The sequence below is a fragment of the Octopus bimaculoides genome, chromosome 1 (assembly GCF_046866305.1).
Source record: "Octopus bimaculoides isolate indiv1 chromosome 1, ASM4686630v1, whole genome shotgun sequence".
Lineage (NCBI taxonomy): Eukaryota > Metazoa > Mollusca > Cephalopoda > Octopoda > Octopodidae > Octopus > Octopus bimaculoides.
In genome coordinates, this window is record NC_142928.1 from 3,538,349 (window position 1) to 3,561,919 (window position 23,571).

Below are 23,571 nucleotides of genomic sequence, written 5' to 3' on the forward strand. Positions count from 1 at the left end.
TCTGGTGTTTGGATCATAAATTAACATAAAATGTTTATGAAAGGTTTTAATTTGGACCACTTGAAAACAGTGAGTTTGTATCCTGGAACCAGGAGTGGTCTCGGTTGAGTTGGTGTCAAAAGGATTAAAAGTAAATCTGAAAACAATACCACATTGAAAAAATATGGATGTTGAGAATGCAATAATTTTTCAAAATGCCATTCACTTGCAACAAGTCACATGAAAATAATAATACAAAATTAAAAACAAAACAAACAACTGGTTAAAATAAGAAAATGATTTTATTAGCAGTTAGTACATTTCAGATGAAACAATAACTTGAGATTTGCCAATAAAATACAACATACATTGGCCTCTGAAATAACTCTTGTTTAATAACATACCCAGAAGTAATTGAAAAATATACATAATCAAGAGATAAATATCAAATGAAAGAGCATGACCTGCTAGAAATAGCATCAACAATTCCCTTACACCATTTCCTACATCATCCTTTAATGCATGTTTTCCATGCTGGCATGGGTTGGACGGTTTGACAGGGAGCTGGCCAGCTGGAAACTTGCACCAGGTTCCTGTCTGATTCAGCTTGGTTTCTATGGCTATCTGCCTTTCCTAACACCAACCACTTTACAGAGTATGTTGGGTACTTCTCATGTGGCCTGGCATGGGTGCTTTTTACATAGCACCACACAGGGTTCTTGCAATGCAAAAGCCCCTTCAGCTGGAAGAGGGCATTAACAATTTTGCTGTGGTGGATGGGTCTTCTTGAGTACAGCAATGCACCAAGTATCTCAGCCCTATATCATCTCTTTTGAACAGACAAGGGGGTTAAACAAAGATGCCCAAGTCTGGACAATCCTATCTTTATAGGGGCATCTAAAAATACACTATCCAAGTTTTCTTCTTGTTTTTCAAACAGTGGGTTATGACTTGAGGGCAGTTTGGCTACTTTGAAATTCTATGGCACTGTAATATTTTAGAAATAAAATCAACAGAGCATTAGAGAAAATTATGCTGAGTTCAATTTTGTCTTTCCTGGGTTCTAGAATTCACAAAATAAGTATCATTCAAGTTCTAGTTGACTAAATCTAATCCCAAAATATGCAGCTTGATATCTATGGTAAAAAAAAAACTCTCATCATCTTCACTTAACATGTTTTCCATACTGGTATGGGATGAATGGTTTAACAGGAGCTGGTATGCTGGACGGCTGCACCAGGCTCCAATTGTCTGCTTTGGCATAGTTTCTACGGCTAGGATGCCCTTCCTAACGCTAACTGCTTTACAGAGTGTACTGGGGGCTTTTTACATGAACAGCACAAGTGATTTTTATGAAGCCCCAGTACAGGTGCCTTTTATGTGGTAAAATTTGACTTTGGTGGTATTTGAACTCAGAACGTGAGGTTGGGAGAAACGCTGCAAAGCATTTTGGTCAGCTTGGAACTATAGTTGCCCAATGTGCTACGCAGAGGGACTGAACCTGGAACTATGTGGTTGGGAAGCAAGCTTTTTACCACACAGCCACAGTGAGTTTCAAGCTGACAAATACCCCAACCTTGCCTTCCCAACTCTGTTAATAAGAACACAAAATAGAATTTGCTTCTATATAATTCTTCTTTCTCTGCCATGAATGTTTAGAAAACCATTTTTAATTTTACTAAGCATGGCAGTTTGCCCTCCATTCCTTACTCAGTCCTCACAGCGGCAGCAGCAGCAGCACCACCTATGAGAGATAATGCATTAAACGGTTAAAAACAGTTATCTCCCTTTAAATGAACACCTAGTGAATTATATAATCATTGTTCTTTATGCAATTTACTGAATAATAATGAATTTATTGTGTACAGTGCTCAGTTGCACTATAGCTCATCAGAAAAAGGAAATCAAAACTGCATGAACAGTTACATAGAATAATGTACAGAAAGCGAACAGTGAATGAATTGTTTAAAAAGGTGTATTGTTGGCGAATGGAAGTTTTGAAGGAAGTAGTATTTTGACAGCTAACAACTGATGCATTTAGTTTATTCCATGCTTCAGCAATTCTGAGCTTGAAAAAATGTTTCTGAACTCCAAAGTCATGCCTTCAACTTTTTTTTTCAAATATCTACAAAGAATAAATGAAAGATTTAGCTGAAATCACACATGTTCATCGCGTATTGGATGGTCCATTTCTATAAATTTTGTTATTAAAAATTAGTTTATGTAAAATTAGTTGGTGATGAAGTTTATTTCAAAATCATGATTTTGAAATAATCCAATACATTATGAGCATGTGTGATTTCAACTAAATCTTTCATTTATTCTTTGTACGTGTGATTACTTTCTGCATAAGCTTGCACAATAACAAAATGCATGTTTAATATAATTTCACATACACATGTGCATGCATGTATGTGCATGTATGCGCATGAATGCTTTCATGCAATACACTTCATCAGATATTTTATATTCAGTGTTTAGTTAGATAAACATTCCACTGTTATATCCTGTTGCATTGTAACTGTATTATTCAAGTAGGAATAGGCTAGACCAGTGCTTCTCGAACTATCTGATGTGGCATACCAGCAGTTTTTTTTTTTCCAATGTGCCAGGGACTGGTAATATTTCTTGGTAATATCAATTTATGCCAGAAACAATATATATAATGAATATAATAAAAGTTGACAATTTTTTAAATTCTTTCTTTCTTTTACTTGTTTCAGTCATTTGACTGCGGCCATGCTGGAGCACTGCCTTTAGTCGAATCAAATCGACCTCAGGACTTATTCTTTGTAAGCCTAGTATTTATTCTATCGGTCTCTTTTGCCGAACCATTAAGTTATGGGCACCTAAACACACCAGCATTCGTTGTCAAGCGATGTTGGTGGGGACAAACACTGATACACAACATACATATATATATAAAATAATATATATACATATATACGACAGGCTTCTTGCCCAAAGTGCCACGCTGTGAGACTGAACCCAGAACCATGTGGCTGGTTAGCAAGCTACTTACCACACAGCCACTCCTGCGCCTATATCTTTTACTTATTTTGTAAACAAATAATACAATATTCAATAAGCATTTTATAATGTTTCTTTCTTTTCTGGAAACTCACCACATACCGGCAGCTGATGGCTCGCAGACCAGCACCGGTCCGCGGGCCACCATTCTGAGTAGCACTGGGCTAGACTATTCCTACTTGAGTCTATAGCATTTGAACAATAACAAAAACCAGCTATTGGTATTTGGAATGTATTCAATATGCATGTGAATATAAAATGCATCCAAAATATCAATAAATGGTTTTTTGTTATTATTCAAGTACAATACTGGACTTCTAGTCCAGTTCCCAGAAATCCAAAATTTCCAGAAATATTGTGCAATATCCTATGATATACCATACCCTGTATTGATTAAAAAGAGCGTTTTTGAAGTTGGTTAATTAGCATACGGTGTGTTGAAAATACTATTGTTCTTATCCACATGAAAGAAGGTATATCATCTTACCTATGAGCCCCACCATGACTATAATCACTAGACTTTCTGCCTCTGGCCTTCTTATCATCATATCCTAAGAAATCAACAAAGAGTTTAACCAAAACATACAAATGAACACAGATACACATACACCTCAACATCAGTTTAAACATTCAGAGACCCACCCAACACCTCCATCTCCATCAGAGATCCCTACACATATTTCAACCCTACTTTCACCAAACTCATGCCACCTTACAGCACCTCAAATGTTTTGGTGCTATAAGATATAACTCTTGATAAAAGTCTTGCTCACTTTGCCTCCGACAGCTTTATTTTGTCTTTTTTCACTTCATCCACAAACTGGATGTGAGATTTTTCACTTCCAATAACAGGGTAGTTGCCATATATTTTTCCATACATGCTGTCCCTGAAGAGACATCATCATCATCGTTTAATGTCCGCTTTCCATGCTAGCATGGGTTGGACGATTTGACTGAGGACTGGTGAACCAGATGGCTGCACCAGGCTCCAATCTGATTTGGCAGAGTTTCTACAGCTGGATGCCCTTCCTAACGCCAACCACTCCGTGAGTGCAATGGGTGCTTTTAAGTGCCACCAGCACGAGTGCCAGTCAGGCAGTACTGGCAACGGCCACGCTCGAATGTTTTTTTCAGTGCTATATAATATCCAGTTACCATTATGAACTTGGTTGATAGGATTGACTGAAAGGGATCTATAATATTGTATATATAATAGTAGCATAATACTGATTCGATGTATATTATTTCATATATTCATCATCATCATCATAGTTTAACATCCGCTTTCCATACTGGCATGGGTTGGATGGATTGACAGGAGCTGGCCAGCCAGGAAGCTATCCAGACTCTAATTTCTATTGTGGTATGGTTTCTACAGCTGGATACCCTTCCTAATGCCAACTACTCAACAGTGTGCTGGGTGCTTTTTATGTGCCACCAGCATAGGAGCATTTACACAGCACTGGCACAAGAGCATTTTATGTGGCACCGGCACCTGTAAAAGACAAGCCTGTATGTATGGATCACTGATTTTCTTGGCTTGATGCATTTTCTCAAGTACAGCAAATCACCATTGTTCCTGGTCCCTAGCCATTAATATTCCAGCATTAAACTTCTGGTAATGTGTCAATGAAACAATTGTAGAACTATGCAATAAAATAAATTGCTCACTCCATTACTCTTTGTTAATGTTTATGTAAACTTTAGGGACATTTACAGATTTTCAGATATATCAACAGTGAAGTGATCCATTTTTGTTGGACAACAGTATCTGATAGTTGATAGCTATGGACAGGCTTTATGAAGTAAACTCTAAAGTCAAAACCCAAATGGAGTGCGTGTGTGTGTGTGTGTGTTTGGCATGTGTACATCGTCATCATTTAACATCCACTTTTCCATGCCAGCATGGGTCAGACAGTCTGACAGGTTTCAGCAAGCTGCAAGGCTGTGTAGGGCTCCAATTGTCTGTTCTGGTTCAGTTTTTACAACTGGATGCCCTCCTAGTACTAACCACTTTACAGAGTGTACTGGGTGCTTTTATCATACCCAAGCATTAGTGAGGCTGCCATGTAAACTTTCAAGATAGAGAAAGAACAGGGGGAGGAAAAAAAACTGTTACTACTAAATGGGGTATATTTGAGAGGGGGAAGGTGGTTTTATGTTGGATGTTGAAAGGCTAAAGTAAGATAGGGAAATAAGCACTCGTGTCTTGTTATTGAGGAAATATATGGCTACCCTTATTATATATAGAGATGGGTTGGAGTAGTTGAGATGGAGATAAATGGGGGTAGTGCTGGAGTACCAGTGTAAATTCTCTGAGTACAAGAAGGTGAGCATAAGAGAGGATATGGATAGTGGGGCATGGAGTGGGGGAGAGAGTGGACGTATTTAGTGAGCATGAGGGTGGAGGTAAATGTAGTGAGTAATGAAAAAGGGTGAAGGTGCAATCAAAGGAAATTCCATTATAGAGAGGTGTATGGTGGGAGATGCAGGAGTGGTTCAGGGAGGAGAACAAATTAGAAAGTAGTGGGATGATGTGCAAGATGTCGGAGTGGTGGAGAGGAAGATATAGGGAGCTGTGATAAGTAGGGTGTGATGGTAGGAATGAGAGAGTGTTGAGAACAATAACAGATAAAAGAGGTGTTAAGGATGGGGTATAGCAGAGGAAAAGAGATCAGAGGCTGAGGGCACAGAAGAAGGTGATTGGTAGAAATAGGGAGGGCAGGAATGATAATGACAAAGGGAAGTGGTTCTGGGTAGGGGTTGGGGGGAGAAGGGATGGGTTTATTTCTTATGTAAACTTACCTCAAGACAATACTCACAGCATTGTGTTTAATTATCTTCAGCTCTATAATCCAGATATTTCTTGCTAGAAAAAGAAAGCAACAAAATATTGAGTTATACTGAAATTACACCACTGAATCAAGTTGCAGGGGTGTTGTACTAGTTGCCTAGGCAACACCCTTTCTAGCCGAGCCAACACCACAAATATCAGGACCAAGGTTTATTTCCAGCAGTTTCACAACATTACTGTTTTATATGCACAGGGTCTGCTACAACAAAGTTAGAATACATAAAAATGGGTCCTTTTGTTATGAATTGCGATTCCCACCTAATACAGAATTTCTTTCTAAACTTTTGGGCAACACCCCAAAAAAGGCCTGGAGGTGTTAAAAGGTGTTTTTTTTCCTCCTAACGATTGAGTATATTAGTACAAATGAAACTCTAATAAACACAAGCAATCGTATTACAGACGCTAATGCAGACATTGTTTACACTTAAGTAATATGTCTAGTGTTCAAATAGAAATAGTTATTTATGCAGTTAAGCTGATGAAACATTTCTTTTCCAACTCAAATATTTGCTAAATATTATCTTATCATAATGCCTACCATTTTTCAGTAGAAACAAGTCCAGACTGGCAATCTACCAGCTGCAAAAATATTAATTTTCAGCAAGTGATTTCAAATCAATGTTTGGCAGCTGCACAGATTAAAATCTTCTAAGATATAGTGTTATAGTGTGCAATGTTTGATATAGGAAAGGCCAGTTATATCCATTCATTTAACAATTTGTATAAATTCACTCAGAAAGTATTCATATTTCAATATTTTATGTGAAGAGATTTTCACAATTGTTCAAGTGAGTCGCACAGAAGTGTTGGTACTCCAAAATGGAGAGGATTACCAACAGTTCCATGTGACACACTTTAATAATTGTGAAGATCTCTTCGTACAAAACCATTAGTTGCCTTGTTAACCCACAAAAATAGGGAATACTTATCCACCAATGCTGTGTTGAACATTCATTTTCACTGTTCAATATTAGTGTGTATGTATATATGTACACACACACAGATATATTAATGTTTGTTTTGATGTTAAGTTACATATAGAAAATAACCTAACACTGAATTGAAGGCCTACTCAATACTTTTGGTAGAGTACATGTTTATTAAACTTTTACAAGGAAAAGGTTGTCAGTGACTTTGAAGTTTCAGCTTGCTTGCCTTCATCATGTGTGTGTGTGTGTGTGTGTGTGTGTGTATGCACGCATCTGTGTACCCTTGTCTTGGTATCGTGTGATGGTTATAAATGAGCATCACCATCATACAAGTGTTACTGTTCATTTCTAGTCTTGCATGAAAAAACATGTCTGACCAATGGGGAAAAAAACATGTTGCTTGGAAACAGATAAGGGTTGGCAACAGGAAAGGCATCTGGCTGAAGAAAATCTGCCTCAACAAATTCTTTCTGACCCTTGCAAACACAGAGAAGTGGACATTGATGATGATGATGGCAACTTTAAGCTGAACAGATTTCACTGTCAAAAACTAAACTTTTTTTAAAACTCACAAAAGATTTCTAGAGACTTATAGCAAAGCTTATTCTAATCTTAATGCTCCTTGGCAATAGGAAGGGCATCCAGCTACAGAAACGATACCGAAAAAGACATTGGAGTGCAGTACAGTTAATTAAAGCCAAACCACGACAGGCATCCATGTATAAAAACAACTGGATAGCATACAAGGTAACGAGAGTTGTAGTTTCTTGTAAAAGGGTAGATAGCGTTGCACTTACTTATTCCCTGTTGTTGTCAAAACGAAAGTGAGTGAGTGAGAAAGTAAGGGAGGGGGGGAATAGGACAACTGTATCGTTGGGGAATCCCATAGCTGTCCCTCTTTGACGTTTTGTCGAGAAGGTATTTTGAACTGGTCGGCCTGCTCTCTGTCTGTTGTCTCTCCAAATGATTGTATTTCTAACAATATACACAACAGCTATACGGATGTGCATACTGTAGAGAACAAGAGGTGGGTCAATGTAGGTCAACCATTAACGTCCGTGAACTCCCTATGATACTCACGGTTCACAGGTCAAGAGAGAAGTACGTTAATCACGGTTGCCTTATTGACAGAACAATAGGTGGAATAGCAAGATAGAATTTTTTGATTCGGTTTCAAATTTCAGCCAGGAAGAGAAATTCAGTTTCTCCAAGGCTATGTGTTTGACTCCTGAACTGTGCAACACTTTGTATCCTTGAGCAAAACATGTCACTTTATGTTACTCCACTCTATTCAATTGTAATTCAAGAGGACCAATCAACTGCTGGTACATTTCTAACATACTCAATATTCAATTGGTTCAAATGTGGGGAAGCTAAGAGGAGTGTCTATGTCGGCTCATGACTCCAAAGACACCTAAAACATGATAGTCTACCAGGTCATACCTGCTTCAAAGTAACAGCTAAGCAAGCTTTTCACAAGGCAGTTTTTAAGTAATCTCAACATCCTACTGGAGTACTAAGTGTTGTGTTTTTTACCTGAAACTCGTGTGCCATCCAGCACTTGATATAACATCTAAAATTTCAACCAATATCAATTTCTTTTGTACATAAACTCAGTTGGCTTGTGACCATTTTACCATCTTAGGTGCAGGTGTGACTGTGTGGTAAGACGCTTGTTTCCCTCACTACTCTGTGGACGTGCTTTTCTTCGCTGATGGAGTCACGTCGTTGTATACCAATGCTGTGAATTATTGAAAAAGTGAAGCACAACTACACCTGACTGGCTCTTATGCTGGTGGCACGTAAAAGCACCCACTACACTCTTGAAGTGATTGGCGTTAGAAAGGGCATCCAGCTGTAGAAACTTTGCCAGATCAAATTGGGGCCTCATGCAGCCTCTGGCTCACCAGTCCTCAGTCAAACCGTCCAACCCATGCCAGCATGGAAAGCAGACGTTAAACGATGATGATGATGATGATAATTATTATCATCACTTCATATTTGCTTCCCAAGCTGGTATGGGTTGGATAGGTCACCACAGTCCAAGTCAGTTCTTATCTACAATTACTGCCCTTCCAGATGGGTCAAAGTACCACATCTTGCTTGCATATTTCACATTGGCTTGGAATCAACAACTGGGTGCCCTTCCTAACACCAATCCTTTTATGGAGTATGCCAAGTGTCTGTTATCCTGGAAACGGCACTAGCGAGATCATTTCCTTAACTACACAAGTTTAAAAGGTCCTCTCAACAATTTTAAGGAGTTATTGATGTGAATTTTAGTGTGGTACCAGCTGTAGTGAAGTTGTCAAGTATCCCACAAGAGAAAAGCATACAATACTGGTCAATACTCTTACTGTTTGTTCTGAAGAATGTGATTGCTAGAGTTGGTAGAATAGATAGAATTTACAGAAAATAAGCTGGGGTAAAGTATTAAAAGATGCCCAAGTATAAAAGGGGCAAATAGTGGCTGGGATGACATTACGAAAGGAAAAGTAGAAAAAATTAGAGTGTTGCCGGCTTGCATACAAAAAGCATGGAATGATGGAATGTTTGCTGTGAGGAAAAGTACAAGTGATAGGTAGTCCTCATAGCAATGGTAAGAGAATGATGGCAGTGAAGGAGTGCATTGGATGCTAACAGATCTGATGCAATTGTTTGTTATTGTTACTCTTACATGGGTGACACACTGCAGTGAACAGGGGTTGGCATATGAGAGGAGCAGTAGATAGAGACTGAGGAAGTATAAAATGAACAAACGCCCAGAAGTTTGCATCATCATGATATATATATATATCGTTTAATCGTTTAACGTCCGCTTTCCATATATATATATATATATATATATATATATATATATAGATACACATGCACACACACACACACGATGATGATATATCGCCATGACAGATCGCTAGCCACTACACATTCTTTATTTTTCTCCTTGTTTCTTTCTGTGGAAGAGCGTAGGCTCGAAACGTTAAAGACTCTTTCATTTCCCGAGCATTAAACTAATACATCTGTTTGTTGTCTACACCACCTGTCTTCGTCTTTTGTGTTTTTTTGTGAATTCTCCCCCTAGAGGTAGTTGATAGCTTCCGCTATCTGGGTGACCAAGTTAGTAGTGGGGGTGGGTGCGCTGAAAGTGTAACTGCTAGAATAAGAATAGCCTGGGCCAAGTTTAGAGAGCTCTTACCTCTGCTGGCGACAAAGGGACTCTCACTCAGAGTAAAAGGCAGACTGTATGACACATGTGTACGAACAGCCATGCTACATGGCAGTGAAACATGGGCTGTAACTGCTGATGACATGCGTAAGCTCGCAAAGAATGAAGCCAGTATGCTCCGCTGGATGTGTAATGTAAATGTGAATACCCATCAGAGTGTAAGTATCTTGAGAGAAAAGCTGAACATAAGAAGCATCAGTTGTGGTGTGCAAGAGAGACGATTGTGCTGGTTTGGACATGTGGTGAGAATGAATGAGGATAGCTGCGTGAAAAAGTGCCACTCCCTAACAGTTGAGGGAACCCGTGGAAGAGGTAGGCCCAGGAAGACCTGGGCTGAGGTGGTGAGGCAAGACCTTCGAACATTGGGCCTCACCGAGGCGATGACTACTGACCGAGACCTTTGGAAATGTGCTGTGCGTGAGAAGACCCGGCAAGCCAAGTGAGATCGTTGCCAGTGCCCCTGGACTGGCTCTTGTTCGGGTGGCACATAAGATGTACCATCCTGAGCGTGACCATTGCCAGTACAGCCTGACTGGCCTTGTAGGGTTTTCGAGCGAGATCGTTGCCAGTGCCCCTGGACTGGCTCTTGTGCGGGTGGCACATAAAAGACACCATTTCGAGCGTGGCCGTTTTCGTGCGGGTGACACGTAAAAGCACCCACTACACTCTGAGTGGTTGGCATTAGGAAGGGCATCCAGCTGTAGAAACTCTGCCAAATTAGATTGGAGCCTGGTGTTGCCATCCGGTTTCACCAGTCCTCAGTCAAATCGTCCAACCCATGCTAGCATGGAAAGCGGATGTTAAACGATGATGATGATGATATATACACACACACATATATATGTAATGATTACATTGTTCAATTAAATGGAACCACTTGAAACAGATGTACAGCATTATTACTTGACATCTTCTGTAGTTGAGGCTGATGCCAGTGTCACGTAACTGGCCTGCTAAAAGCACTGTTCAATCATTGGGTGATATGCTGTGTTTGCGAAAACCTGCTGAACTGAGTGAAATTGTAGTAGTGGCCAATGCCAGTGCCGTCTGATTGGCACCCATGCCGGTGGCATGTAAAAAGCACCATTTGAGTGTTGGGCCTCATGGAGGGCAGGTGACCAAGACCCTTGGCAATATACCATGCTTGTGTTCATCTATCAAGCCAAGTGAGATTGTAGTCATGGCTGATGCCGGTATCAGGTCAATGGCACCTGTGCCAGTGGCATGTAAAAAGCACCCACTACACACTCGGAGTTGTTGGCATTAGGAAGGGCATCCAGCCATAGAAACCTTGCCAAATGAGATTGAAACCTGGTGCAGCCCCCCCCCCCCCAGCTTACAAGTTTTTAGTCAAACTGTCCAACCCATGCCAAGCATGAAAAGTGGACATTAAACAATGATGATGATGATGATTCACACACACACACACACAACAGAATTGATAACCAAAGTGTCACATAAAAAGCATTTGTGCTGGTGCCATGTAAAAGGCACTAGTGATGGTGCCATGTGAAAAGCACCCAGTACACTGTAAAGAGGTTGGCATTAGGAAGGGCATCCAGTCATAGAAACTAAGTGAAAAACAGACTATGTGGGCCCTGGGCTTGCCAACTCCTGTCAAACTATCCAACCCATACCAGCATGGAAAACAGACATTAAATGGTGATGATATAGGGTTGGTGATATGAACAGGAAAATAGAACTCAAAACATGAGTAAATATATTTTTTCATTATTAATAATAATAGTAATAAATATATATGTATATCCTTGTGTCTTGAGTTCTGTTTTCCTGTTTGTATCACCAAACCTATTCTTCACTCCTTAATTGCTGAACTCTATCTACAAACACCAGCATCGAGCAATATCCGGTCCTATGTTCCATGAAAAACTGTAACTTCTGCTGATTATATATATATATACTGCATGGGACATTGAGTAAGAACCTTCTACAATAGCCTTGGGCTGACCAAAGCTTTGTGAAGATTTGGTAGGTGGAAGTTCTGTCATGATGTACATGTGTGTGTGTAAAAGTGCTCATGCCTCCTTTAATAAATAGGAGGGAAATAAATAAATAAATATATATATTGGTGTTTGTATGTGGAAAATGTACAGGATCCATAAAAGCTACAAATACTGGAGAAATTGATTTTCTCAAATGCCCCGGAGGTTCTTTAGAGGTAGTGGATAATTTCTGCTACCTAGGGGACTTAATTAGCTGTGGGGTAGAATGCATGGAAAGTGTAATTGCTAGAATAAGAAAAGGAAACCTCTCTTAGCAATCAAATGTCTCTCCAAGTAAAAGGAAGATTGTATGATGCATATATACGAATAGCAGTGCTATATGGTAGTGAGATGTGGGCCCTGAAAACAGAAGACATGCACAGACTAGAGAGGAATGAAGCTAGTATTCTCTGCTAGAAGTTAGGCATAAGAGGAATTATATGCAAGAGAGAGGACTGGCGAGCTGGCAGAAACGTTAGCACGCCGGGCGAAATGATTAGTGGTATTTTGTCTGCCGTTACGTTCTGAGTTCAAATTCTGCCGAGGTTGACTTTGCCTTTCATCCTTTTGGGGTCGATAAATTAAGTACCAGTTACACACTGGGGTCGATGTAATCAACTTAATCCCTTTGTCTGTCCTTGTTTGTCCCCTCTGTGTTTAGCCCCTTGTGGGCAATAAAGAAATAAGAGAGAGGACTGTGTTAACTTGTTCACGTAATGCATATGGATGCAGACAGTTGTACGCAGAAGTGTCAATCACTAAAAGTGGATGGAATTTATGAAAGAGGTTGACCCAGAAGACATAAGATGAAGTATTGAACACTAGTCTCAACACATTGAAATGAGCCTTAGGAAGGAGATGACAACAGACTGAAATATCTACTGACTTGCTGTACTCAAGAAGACCTATCCCCCACACCTGAACTTATACCAATGCTAGTGCCACATAAAAAGCACTGGTGCTGGTTCTACGTTTAAAGCACTGGTGTTGGTGCCACATAAAAAGCACCCAGTACACTCTGTAAAGTAGATGGCATTAAGAAGGGCATCCAGCCATAGAAACCATGCCAAACAGAGAATGGAGCCCTGTGTGGTTCCCAGGCTTAGCAGCTCCTGTCAAACCGTCAAACCTATCCAGCATGGAAAATGGATGTTAAATGATGATGATCATGATGAAGATATATATACACACAAGTTTTACTGTGTTGAACATGTCACAAGGTTGATCAACAAGTGGATATATGCAATTGCTGAGTTGTTTCCAAGAGATCAGAAAAGATAACCCAGGAAGCCTTCATGATGAAGGGAAAATGATTTGGGCCAAGATGGAAAAGAAGGGTACAACCAAGAAAGAATCGGAACTGCATTGTGACCAGTGGTGTATAACAGCATCCAACAGTCTGCTCTCAAGACAGGTGATACAAATGTATGTATATATGTACACGTGTGTGTGTGTGTGTGTGTATATATATGTAGTGAACACCACTCTTTCCCACTGTTATAAATATAAACAAGTGCGGGCGTAGCAGAGAGCAGCCTTCCCCGTCATCACCTGACTGACTATTCTTTGTGCAGGTAAATTATCTCCACCCGTTCACCCCAGGACGCAAACTAACCAACCATAGCCCCTAATAAGGTCACGTGATAGTGTTTTTCTAATGCTTCTCTGGAGCCTACCTTCAGCTATAAATAGCCTGCTAGATACCCGGCAAATTCGTCGCGCTTCAGATCTCCTAAATCTGGCCGCTGGCCACACACACGCGTAACACAGCCAGCCAGTTCCAGCGACGACATCGACACCATCGTCCAACTACAAGCATCGCCCCCGACGTCGCCAACAGCATCGTCCAACTACGACTACCAGCATCGCCGCCAGCGTCAACATGACTCTACACGTACACAAGCTACCAACAGCTAACCGCAGCACTTCTCTTCGATCCTGCTTGTGTGATTCACCTCACCACGAAAATAACAGCCAAGAATTTAGCCTGTGAAGAACATCTGTATTCAAGAACCCGGGTTGGCATAGAAGCCCTAACATCACGAGTGATCGCTCTGCCCCACACGCCTTAACTTCTTATACGTGTTACTGACTCTAATCTATACACTGTAACTCTTACATACACATACATGTAAACTCGCACACACTCTTTTGTTTACATGATGGCCAGTCTTATATTGTGTTTTATTATGTCGCATTCACACACACACAGACATACAGTTTAATGCTCCAATAAATCTTACTGTTATTCATCTCTATCGGTTGAGTTCCTATTGTCTTCCTTACTGGCATTTACGAATTCTCTATGTCATTGAAGTATAACATATATATATCATTTGATATATTTTTGTGTTCGACTGTGTGACGCGTTTAATAAAGGAGCTCTGTTTTTCCATTCGTCACCATTTCTCCTTTTGGTTCGCACGGTCGTTCTTACATATATCATCATCATCATCGTTTAACGTCCGCTTTCCATGCTAGCATGGGTTGGACGATTTGACTGAGGACTGGTGAAACCGGATGGCAACACCAGGCTCCAATCTAAATTTGGCAGAGTTTCTACAGCTGGATGCCCTTCCTAACGCCAACCACTCAGAGAGTGTAGTAGGTGCTTTTACGTGTCACCTGCACGAAGGCCAGTCAGGCGATACTGGCAACGGCCACGCTCGAAATGGTGTCTTTTATGTGCCACCCGCACAAGCCAGTCCAGGGGCACTGGCAACGTTCTCGCTCGAAAATCCTACGGAAGCCAGTCAGACGGTACTGGCAATGGCCACGCTCAAAATAGTGCATCTTATGTGCCACCCGCACAAGAGCCAGTCCTGGGGCACATATATATATATATTCCACACACACACACTTATGTACATATATCTCGGAGTTGTTGGCATTAGGAAGGGCACCCAGTCATAGAAACTATGCCAAATCAGACTGGTGCAGCCCCTCAGCTTACCAGCTCTGGTCAAACTGTCCAACCCATGCTAGCTTGGAGAACAAATGCTAAATGATGAGGATGATGATATGTGTGTGTGTGACACCACACACATATATATATAATATATATATATGCAAACATGTGTATATGCGTAGCTGTGTGGTAAGAAGCTTGCTTCCTAACCATATGGTTCCTGGTTTGGTCCCACTGCGTGGCCCTTCAGCAAGTGTCTTCAACTATAGGTGTGAAACCAATGATCACCTTCTGACTGGCCATCACAACAACTTCCTAGAAAATGTGCCAGAGGCACATAAAAAGCACCCACTACACTCTCGGATGGCATCCACAGTAGAAACACTGACAGATCAGATCTGGTGCAGCTGCTGGCTCTGCAGGCCTCAGTTAAACCATCCAACCCATGCCAGCATGGAGAACGGATGTTAAACAATGATGATGATGATTATATATATATATATATATATATATCGCTGCTCTAATATTTTAGAGTGGGCTTCTTTTTCAGATATATGAATTACAGACGATGTGTGTTTACGTCCCCGTAACTTAACGGTTCGGCAAAAATGACCGATAGAATAAGTACTAGGCTTACAAAGAATAAATCCTGGGGTCGATTTGTTCGACTAAAGGCGGTGCTCCAGCATGGCCGCAGTCAAATGACTGAAACAAAACAAAGAATATACATGTATACATAAATAAATACATGTATATATTTATATATAAAAAATACAAAAATGGGGCAAGAACGCAAAACATCCAGACAGTTAGGTGATACAAAAAGGGACAACAAAACATCCAGACAGACGATACAAGGAAAACAAGGACGGGTCATTCGGAGTTTTCTTTCCTCAGTCGAGTTCCAGATTATCTTTGCAATTTCAGCTGGTTATACATACATACACACACGATCATTTAACGTCTGTTCTCCATGAAGGCATTGGTTGGACCATGCGTGTATATGTGTATAAGATGTATTTATATCTATCTATACTTAATATATACACAGTCATACACACGCACACGTATATGCATGCACGTGTAATATATATATGTAACAATGTTTGTATGTATTTGTATGTATGTATGTGTAACCACTCATGAAATTATTTTTAATGCCGGCATCCACATCGACACTTCGAAGATGGAAATAACATTCTGTTCTCTTTTCTAACAAAAATTTTGTCGAATTATAGAGAATATAAAAGTTGTAAGCTACACAAGACCTCTAATCATAGTCTGTAAATAAATATCAGAAGCGCCTAGTATGCTAAAGTTCGTATATCCACAGTTTAGTACCCCACTCAGTTCGGTTTCCTCATAACTATCGGAAAGAAAATTTAACAAGGAAATTTCAGTTTCGTATCATTTGTCTCGACTTTCAATATTCTTTTCAAAATGCATATATTTAAATGACATTTTACAGAAACACACTTTCGAGAAAGTTGATTATGTAATGCTGCAAAAAATGCCAAAGTTGCGGTAATTGATAAGGAAGGATGCGACGAAAATATATCCGAAATTCCTCTAAAATAAAAAGAAAATTGTTTTTCTAACTTTTATCAATATAATCGCAATCTTCGTCTTTGAAGATGTATCTCTGCTAAATTTTATTTACAAATATGCATTCTCTGCAAGGAACCAGTTAAGGGTGGGGCACCAAACTGTAGTTATACCATAAAGTTTTGTCACGGAAATTGAATTTAGTGAAAAACGATAAGTTCGTGTTTACTACATTACTCGGAGGAAAAAAACGGTGCCTGTATTTTTTTCTGGAGTCGTCGAGGTTAGTGTGGAAAGGAAGAAAGCCCGACCTGACATCCTCAGAATAAGAAATCCGGATCAAATGTTTGCAATAGAGCGGCGTTAAACCGAGTATAATTGAAGCGTTACCATCCAGGAAGATGAAAAAGTCTTACCCGATGCGCTTCCCCTGTTTCCATCTGCCAAATTTCGCTAACATGTCATGAAGTAATTTGTTGTGATACATGACAATCGATTAAGATGCAATTGGATCGAACTTGCAATTACTTGATTGCGAAATAAACTTCTTAACCACGAGGTCATTTTGCAAAATAAACAAGAACGTTGACAGCAAATAACTTTACTTACCTCTATTCTTATTTAAGAATTAACATTCGTTATTGAACAAATGATAATTAGGGAGAATGTGATCTCTATTCTTCTTCAAAGTATGAAAGTTTCAAGAAATATGGTCAACTTTCGGTAGTTTCTTTTCGTGTTAACGAGATCATTTCCTCTTCTATTTACAAGTTTTTTTTTCTTTTAAATTTATTCTTTTCAAAATGAAACAAATGAATGATCTTCACCAGGAATATGTTTTTCCTTTCCAATAATTTCTATTAGTATCATATCGATCAAGCCGGATTCAAAAAATACACTTCCAGTTAATTTTATTACCAGTAAAGCAATTTGACATTTCGTCACAAGACCGTGATCATATGTTTCAACGCTTTTCTTTAATGAATGACATTTATCAAAACGATTAACTAAACAAAAAAAAGTTTTACGTTTTTTTTTCTATTTTTATCCCACCAAAAGTATCAATTATCATGAGTCATTGCAATTGGCTACGTAGCATTAAGGTAAACCTAACCTGATGTAACATATTTCTTAATTTCAATCATCAACAGTTATTTACATCGATTTATATAACTTCTTAATTATGAGTTAGATCTGCCTTTATGATTTCCTTATTGAACATCGTTTGCTGATTGTCATCAATGAAGGGAATTCCAATTGGTGACGAAAAACGGGAAGATACGTGTAGCTCAGTGGAGCAAACACGAAATGGAAAAATCAACCAATGGGAAGACGCCAAGAATCTTAGAATGGACCAATCACAATTCAACACGACATCTAATGTGAATCTTCATAAAGCTAGACGCTTCTAGACTCAATCAGTTTTATTTCTGTCACACAGTAAAGTCAACATTAGAAACGTTTCTCAGCGAATTTGTCAGTGTTTTTTGAAAAAATTTCCAACGATTTTCTGCTTGAAATATAATAACTTATTTACGAAAACAAAAAGAAGAGTTTAAATACAATAAGTAATAATATACACAGCTTAGAAGCGACCGGATTTATTGTCACTGTTCGGAGTTATTTCTCGTATTCATTCATCAAAAAGATTTTTAAAAAATATATTCCAGTCTGAGCACAAATATCTGTAAGTATAAATGATTCGTTGCGATTGTTATGATGTAAAGTAATTACTTGTTACTTTTCATTCTATGGTTATAATCTTTAAAAAATGGGGAAAAGAAAGCCCAAATATTCTCGGCATTTAATGATCAACGAGGTTTTTGGTGCTGATATAATGTCGATGCCGGTCTCTCTTTTTCTCACGTCCTTCTGTCAAACTTTTGATTTTGTAATTTTGGCAATTAGAAACAATTTTTATAAAATTGGAATTAATTCGTATCTTGTCTGCCTCTAGATAGTCTTTATTGGCACAAATATGGGATTTTAAGTAAACTACTCAAGTAGATTACAATTAAGATACTTACCAACTTTTATATCTTCAGAACTCATTCAGTCGCCTTATTCTGTTTTAAGTTTGTTTTTGGTTTTTTTTACATATGTCTATAAAATATATAAAACCCATTTGTAATGGTCTTTCAAATATTTCCCCCACCTTTGTCGTATAAAATCATGATGGACATACTACTGCTGCTCTACTTTTAAATACCTTCATGGTACAGTGTGCCCACAATTTTTAAAAAGGGTACAATTCTGCAACTTTATTTTTCGGCTTTGAAATTCTCTACGCTTTCTTAAAGCTCGGAATTTTAAGTCAAATGCTTCGGTATTTCTCATGAAATGCGATCGCAGGACCTTTAAATTGGTTAATTTCGGTTTCGGCACTAAATGTTATTTTTTTCATTCAGAAATTGCCACGTTGATATAACGGTAAAAAAAAAACCTTTTATTTTAACCAAGATTGTCACTGATTTCAATGACAAACTTAATTGTAATAAATTCTCTCGCTGGAACCGAAAGTTCTGCTGAACCAATCTGACAAAATATATAAAAATCCTCGATTTTTTTTTTTTTCTCTCCTTTAAAAAAGATGTCGCAAACGGTTTTGGTGTTTGACACTTCAGAGCCACTTACCATTAATGATGATTTTAGCTTAAAAGAGATCAGTTAATTTACTTCAGAATTGTTCCCTATTTCAGTTCCGTTAACTTGCAATGTTCAAAGATTTTATTATTATTTTTTTTTAATGGGGCGTTTACTTTTAACTGATGTTCCGTGTTTCAATTCTATTTTATACAGAACATGAAAAGTATATTACCCGTATTACTGGTTGTAGTTACCATAACTACATCAGTAATAGCTGCCACCAAGAAGGAAGAAGACAGTAAGAAGAAAGAGTCTGTGGGTACGGTTATTGGTATCGACTTGGGAACAACTTACTCTTGGTAAGCTTGGCTTAAGCGCCACATATTTGACATTTTTGTGTATATTGGTTTTAATTTTGGTGAGGTGATTGTACTTAACTGTTGTGCATTGCTATTTCAGTGTCGGCGTTTTCAAGAATGGACGTGTGGAAATAATTGCAAATGATCAGGGAAATCGTATTACTCCATCATATGTGGCTTTCACCGGTGATGGTGAACGTCTTATCGGAGATGCAGCTAAAAATCAGTTGACCAGCAACCCAGAAAACACAATCTTTGATGTCAAGAGATTAATTGGTCGTACGTGGGACGATAAATCTGTGCAGCATGATATCAAATTCTACCCTTTTAAAGTTATCAACAAGAACAACAAACCCCATGTCCAAGCCACAGTTAGTGGTGAAATGAAAACTTTTGCTCCTGAAGAAATTTCTGCTATGGTTCTTGGTAAGATGAGGGAAATTGCAGAAGCTTACTTGGGTAAAGAAATTAAAAATGCTGTGGTTACTGTACCTGCTTATTTCAATGATGCCCAGAGACAAGCTACCAAAGATGCTGGAACAATTGCAGGCCTCAATGTAATGAGAATCATTAATGAACCGTAAGTATCAAATCTGTTGGCCTTTTGAATATGTTTGGACTCCATTTATTTTTGTAATTCTTTTTAAATATTTGGCTTTCTTTGTTGTTTCTCTAGAACTGCTGCTGCAATTGCATATGGTCTTGATAAGAGAGATGGAGAGAAGAATATTCTCGTTTTTGATCTTGGTGGTGGTACTTTCGATGTCTCACTTTTAACTATTGATAATGGTGTATTTGAAGTAATGGCAACCAATGGTGACACCCATCTTGGTAAGTCTTTAACCTTAAATTCATGAACATTCAATTATTGTCTTTAATCACTGCAATATTTTCCTTAGTATGTTTCTAGTTTCCAGTTCTTAATTTTTGAAATTGTTTTAATGTTTCAGGTGGTGAAGATTTTGATCAGAGAGTCATGGAACATTTCATCAAGCTCTATAAGAAAAAGAAGGGCAAGGATCTCCGTAAAGATAACCGTGCAGTTCAGAAACTTAGACGTGAGGTTGAAAAGGCTAAACGTCTGTTGTCCACTCAGCATCAAGCCAGACTTGAAATTGAAGCTCTTTATGATGGAGAAGACTTTTCTGAATCTATAACTCGGGCTAAATTTGAGGATTTGAATATAGTAAGTTGTCATTGATTTTCTTATCTTTATATATTTTATTAGTATTTTAAGTTGTATTAAAGCAAATTGTGCATACATTTACATGTATTTGATGTTTAACTGTTTCGTTTAGGATTTGTTCCGCTCTACAATGAAACCAGTACAAAAAGTTTTGGAGGATTCAAGTCTTAACAAGAAAGACATTGATGAAATTGTGCTTGTCGGTGGTTCTACTAGAATTCCTAAAATCCAACATTTGGTTAAAGAATTCTTTAATGGAAAGGTAAGTTTGAGATTTTTGTGATGCTTTTAATAATACAATCTGTTAGGAAAAAAGAATGCTGTTGAGTTTGCATCCCTATGTCAGAAGCACATATGTTACAGCAAGTGAAATATTAACCATTACTTACTATTTTTTTGAAAACTTATTCTTTGACTAAGAAGCACCTAAAATAAAATTTAACATTTGTCTGATAAACATATTTTCCATTTAAAAATTGAATGCAAAACTAATGTTCAGGTGTTTTTATTTATACATTTACCTTTTGCAAGTACTTAATAATTTGCTGGGAGGTGGAGATTAAATGATTATAATTATTAGTAATGTAAGTTTTTAAATAGATTTACTTTAATTTTTTTATATTACTTCCCTTAATACAGGAACCTAGTAATTTTTTTTAATGTTTCCTTTATACAGGAACCTAATCGTGGTATCAACCCTGATGAAGCTGTTGCATATGGTGCCGCTGTCCAAGCTGGAGTCTTGAGTGGTGAAGAAGATACTGGTGACCTTGTCTTGTTGGATGTTAACCCCTTAACTATGGGTATTGAAACTGTTGGAGGAGTCATGACCAAACTTATCCTTCGTAATACCGTTATACCTACCAAGAAATCTCAAATTTTCTCTACTGCTTCTGATAATCAACCAACTGTAACCATTCAAGTTTTTGAAGGTGAACGTCCCATGACCAAAGACAACCACTTACTAGGAAAATTTGATTTAACTGGCATTCCCTCTGCTCCACGTGGTGTTCCTCAGATTGAAGTAACCTTTGAAATAGACGTTAACGGTATCCTAAAAGTCACAGCTGAAGATAAAGGAACTGGTAACAAAAATAACATTGTCATCCAGAATGATCAAAACAGACTTACACCTGAAGAAATTGAGAACATGGTTGCTGATGCTGAGAAATATGCTGATGAAGACAAAAAGACCAAAGAAAGGGTTGAGTCCAGGAATGAATTGGAAGGTCTTGCTTATTCTTTGAAAAACCAGCTTGGTGAAAAGTTTGGTGCCTCACTTAGTCCAGAAGACAAAGAAACTATGCAAAAAGCTGTTGAAGATGCAATTAAATGGTTAGAAGCCAATCAAAATGCTGAAGCAGATGAATTCAAAGCCAAAAGAAAGGAATTAGAAGACATTGTTCAACCAATTAGGGCTAAATATCAGGGACAGGGCTCAGCCGAACCTCCTAAAGGGGGAGACACAGAAGACAAGGATGAATTATAAAAAAGAAATGTTTTAGGACTAAAAAGGAACATTTAACAAATTGTCTTGAATTCAGAAATTCCATCATTGTCTGAATGCTTTTTATATTCACATTCAAGACTTGATCTTCTTGTCTCAGAATGGGTATGGGAGGGATTCTACTGCTGCTTGTTTTTTTCATCTCCGAGACTTATGTGATTGAGACTTGTATATATTTAAATAATTTCCATTTGTTGTTGTCTTTCATGTACACATTTTTGTTGTTTTTTTTCTGTTTTGTTTTTTTGTACTTATTTTGACCTTTTGTCTGGCTACACATTGAACATCTCAATCACAATTCCACTAACTTGTTTTATTTCCTCTTTTATTACTGGTCTGTATCAGACACAGTGAAGGACATAATTAAAATTAAACTGCAGCAGTCCAGATGAATGAATGAACAGTGTGTCAGCCAGATAAAGATCATGTCTGTAGAAAAAAAAATAAATATTAAAAAAAATAATTTGTAAAAAAAATTCAGATTGTTGTTTTACATCTATCATGTTTTTGAGTATTGAAATTGTCATTTCAACACGAGCACAAGTTTTGATTCTGTACCAATAGCACTTTGACATCAATCAAGCATTCCACCTTAACTAATCGATTTAACCCTGCTGTAGCATTTATACCAACCAGATCTGGCTTCTCACACCTACCCTACAGTGCCATTCTAAAATAAACAATCACATCAAGATCTTGAAGCTAATGCAGGATTAATTCAAAACAGATGTGAATAAGCATTGCCTTTGACAGTAATCTGAATGCTGAATGGTTCACCGAAGTTATTTCTGATAACCCATCATATTTGACTAGAATCACTTGGCACCAGTGTTGATTCTGTCAGACTAACACAAAAATCCATGATCTCTTGCATATATGGCATATGTATGGTTCTTTAATTTCAAATACTCTGTATAATGATTTATCAGAATTACTATATGATTTGTTAATTAGTGTTGATAATTGCACCAACCACAATGTGCTCTGGGTTACAGAAAGTCGATTTTGTTAAAGATCTCACTTTTCTTTGAAATAACTTTAAGTGGTTTATTAGCTTCACAAGACCTGGCATACGTATGACCATCAGTTTTATATAAATTTCATTGAAAAATATCGTTTTAATATCTTAAACTTAAATAAAATGCTTAAGTATATGCTTGTATCTTTTTTTTTTATCCTGGATTCGTCTTAAATATATGGCATGTCGGAATGTTTTGAAAATATTCTAAAGAATCTGATTTTAATTGGCAAATTGTGAAATTCGTAACAATGAAAAACACCTTGAGTCCACCTTCTTTAAAACTGACTTCGTAATTTAAATTAGAGCAATATTAATTTTAGTCGATGTCGGATCGAAAAAATGTGAATAGTATAGTTATTTATATAAACTTGAAATCGATAAAGAAGTATCCTTTTTTTTTTTTTTTTTTTTATTATTAATGAAATGGTAAGGACAAAT

At 37.9% G+C, this 23,571-nt stretch overlaps 1 protein-coding gene and 1 long non-coding RNA gene across 4 annotated transcripts; one reads left to right on the plus strand and one right to left on the minus strand.

Moving 5' to 3' along the window:
* Window positions 1–262: 262 nt before the first annotated feature.
* On the minus strand, window positions 263–17,736 carry LOC106880099 (uncharacterized). 3 transcript variants are annotated; one of them, XR_001410708.3, is made up of 4 exons: window positions 17,084–17,736; window positions 5,815–5,878; window positions 3,497–3,560; window positions 263–1,723 (listed from the first exon to the last, which is right to left on the minus strand). It is a non-coding gene; the product is annotated as an uncharacterized LOC106880099 (long non-coding RNA). The 3 variants fall into 3 exon arrangements; XR_001410706.3 differs by lacking the exon at window positions 263–1,723 and adding an exon at window positions 1,939–2,104 and having other exon boundaries at window positions 17,084–17,733; XR_016240769.1 differs by lacking the exon at window positions 3,497–3,560 and having other exon boundaries at window positions 263–2,104.
* Window positions 17,737–17,894: 158 nt separating this feature from the next.
* Window positions 17,895–22,588, plus strand: LOC106880098 (endoplasmic reticulum chaperone BiP). The gene is made up of 7 exons (XM_014929914.3): window positions 17,895–18,161; window positions 19,274–19,419; window positions 19,520–19,999; window positions 20,096–20,250; window positions 20,370–20,605; window positions 20,718–20,867; window positions 21,282–22,588. The coding sequence occupies exons 2-7, from the start codon at window positions 19,277–19,279 to the stop codon at window positions 22,092–22,094; spliced, it is 1,977 nt and encodes a 658-aa protein (XP_014785400.1). The 5' UTR covers window positions 17,895–18,161; window positions 19,274–19,276; the 3' UTR covers window positions 22,095–22,588.
* Window positions 22,589–23,571: the final 983 nt, after the last annotated feature.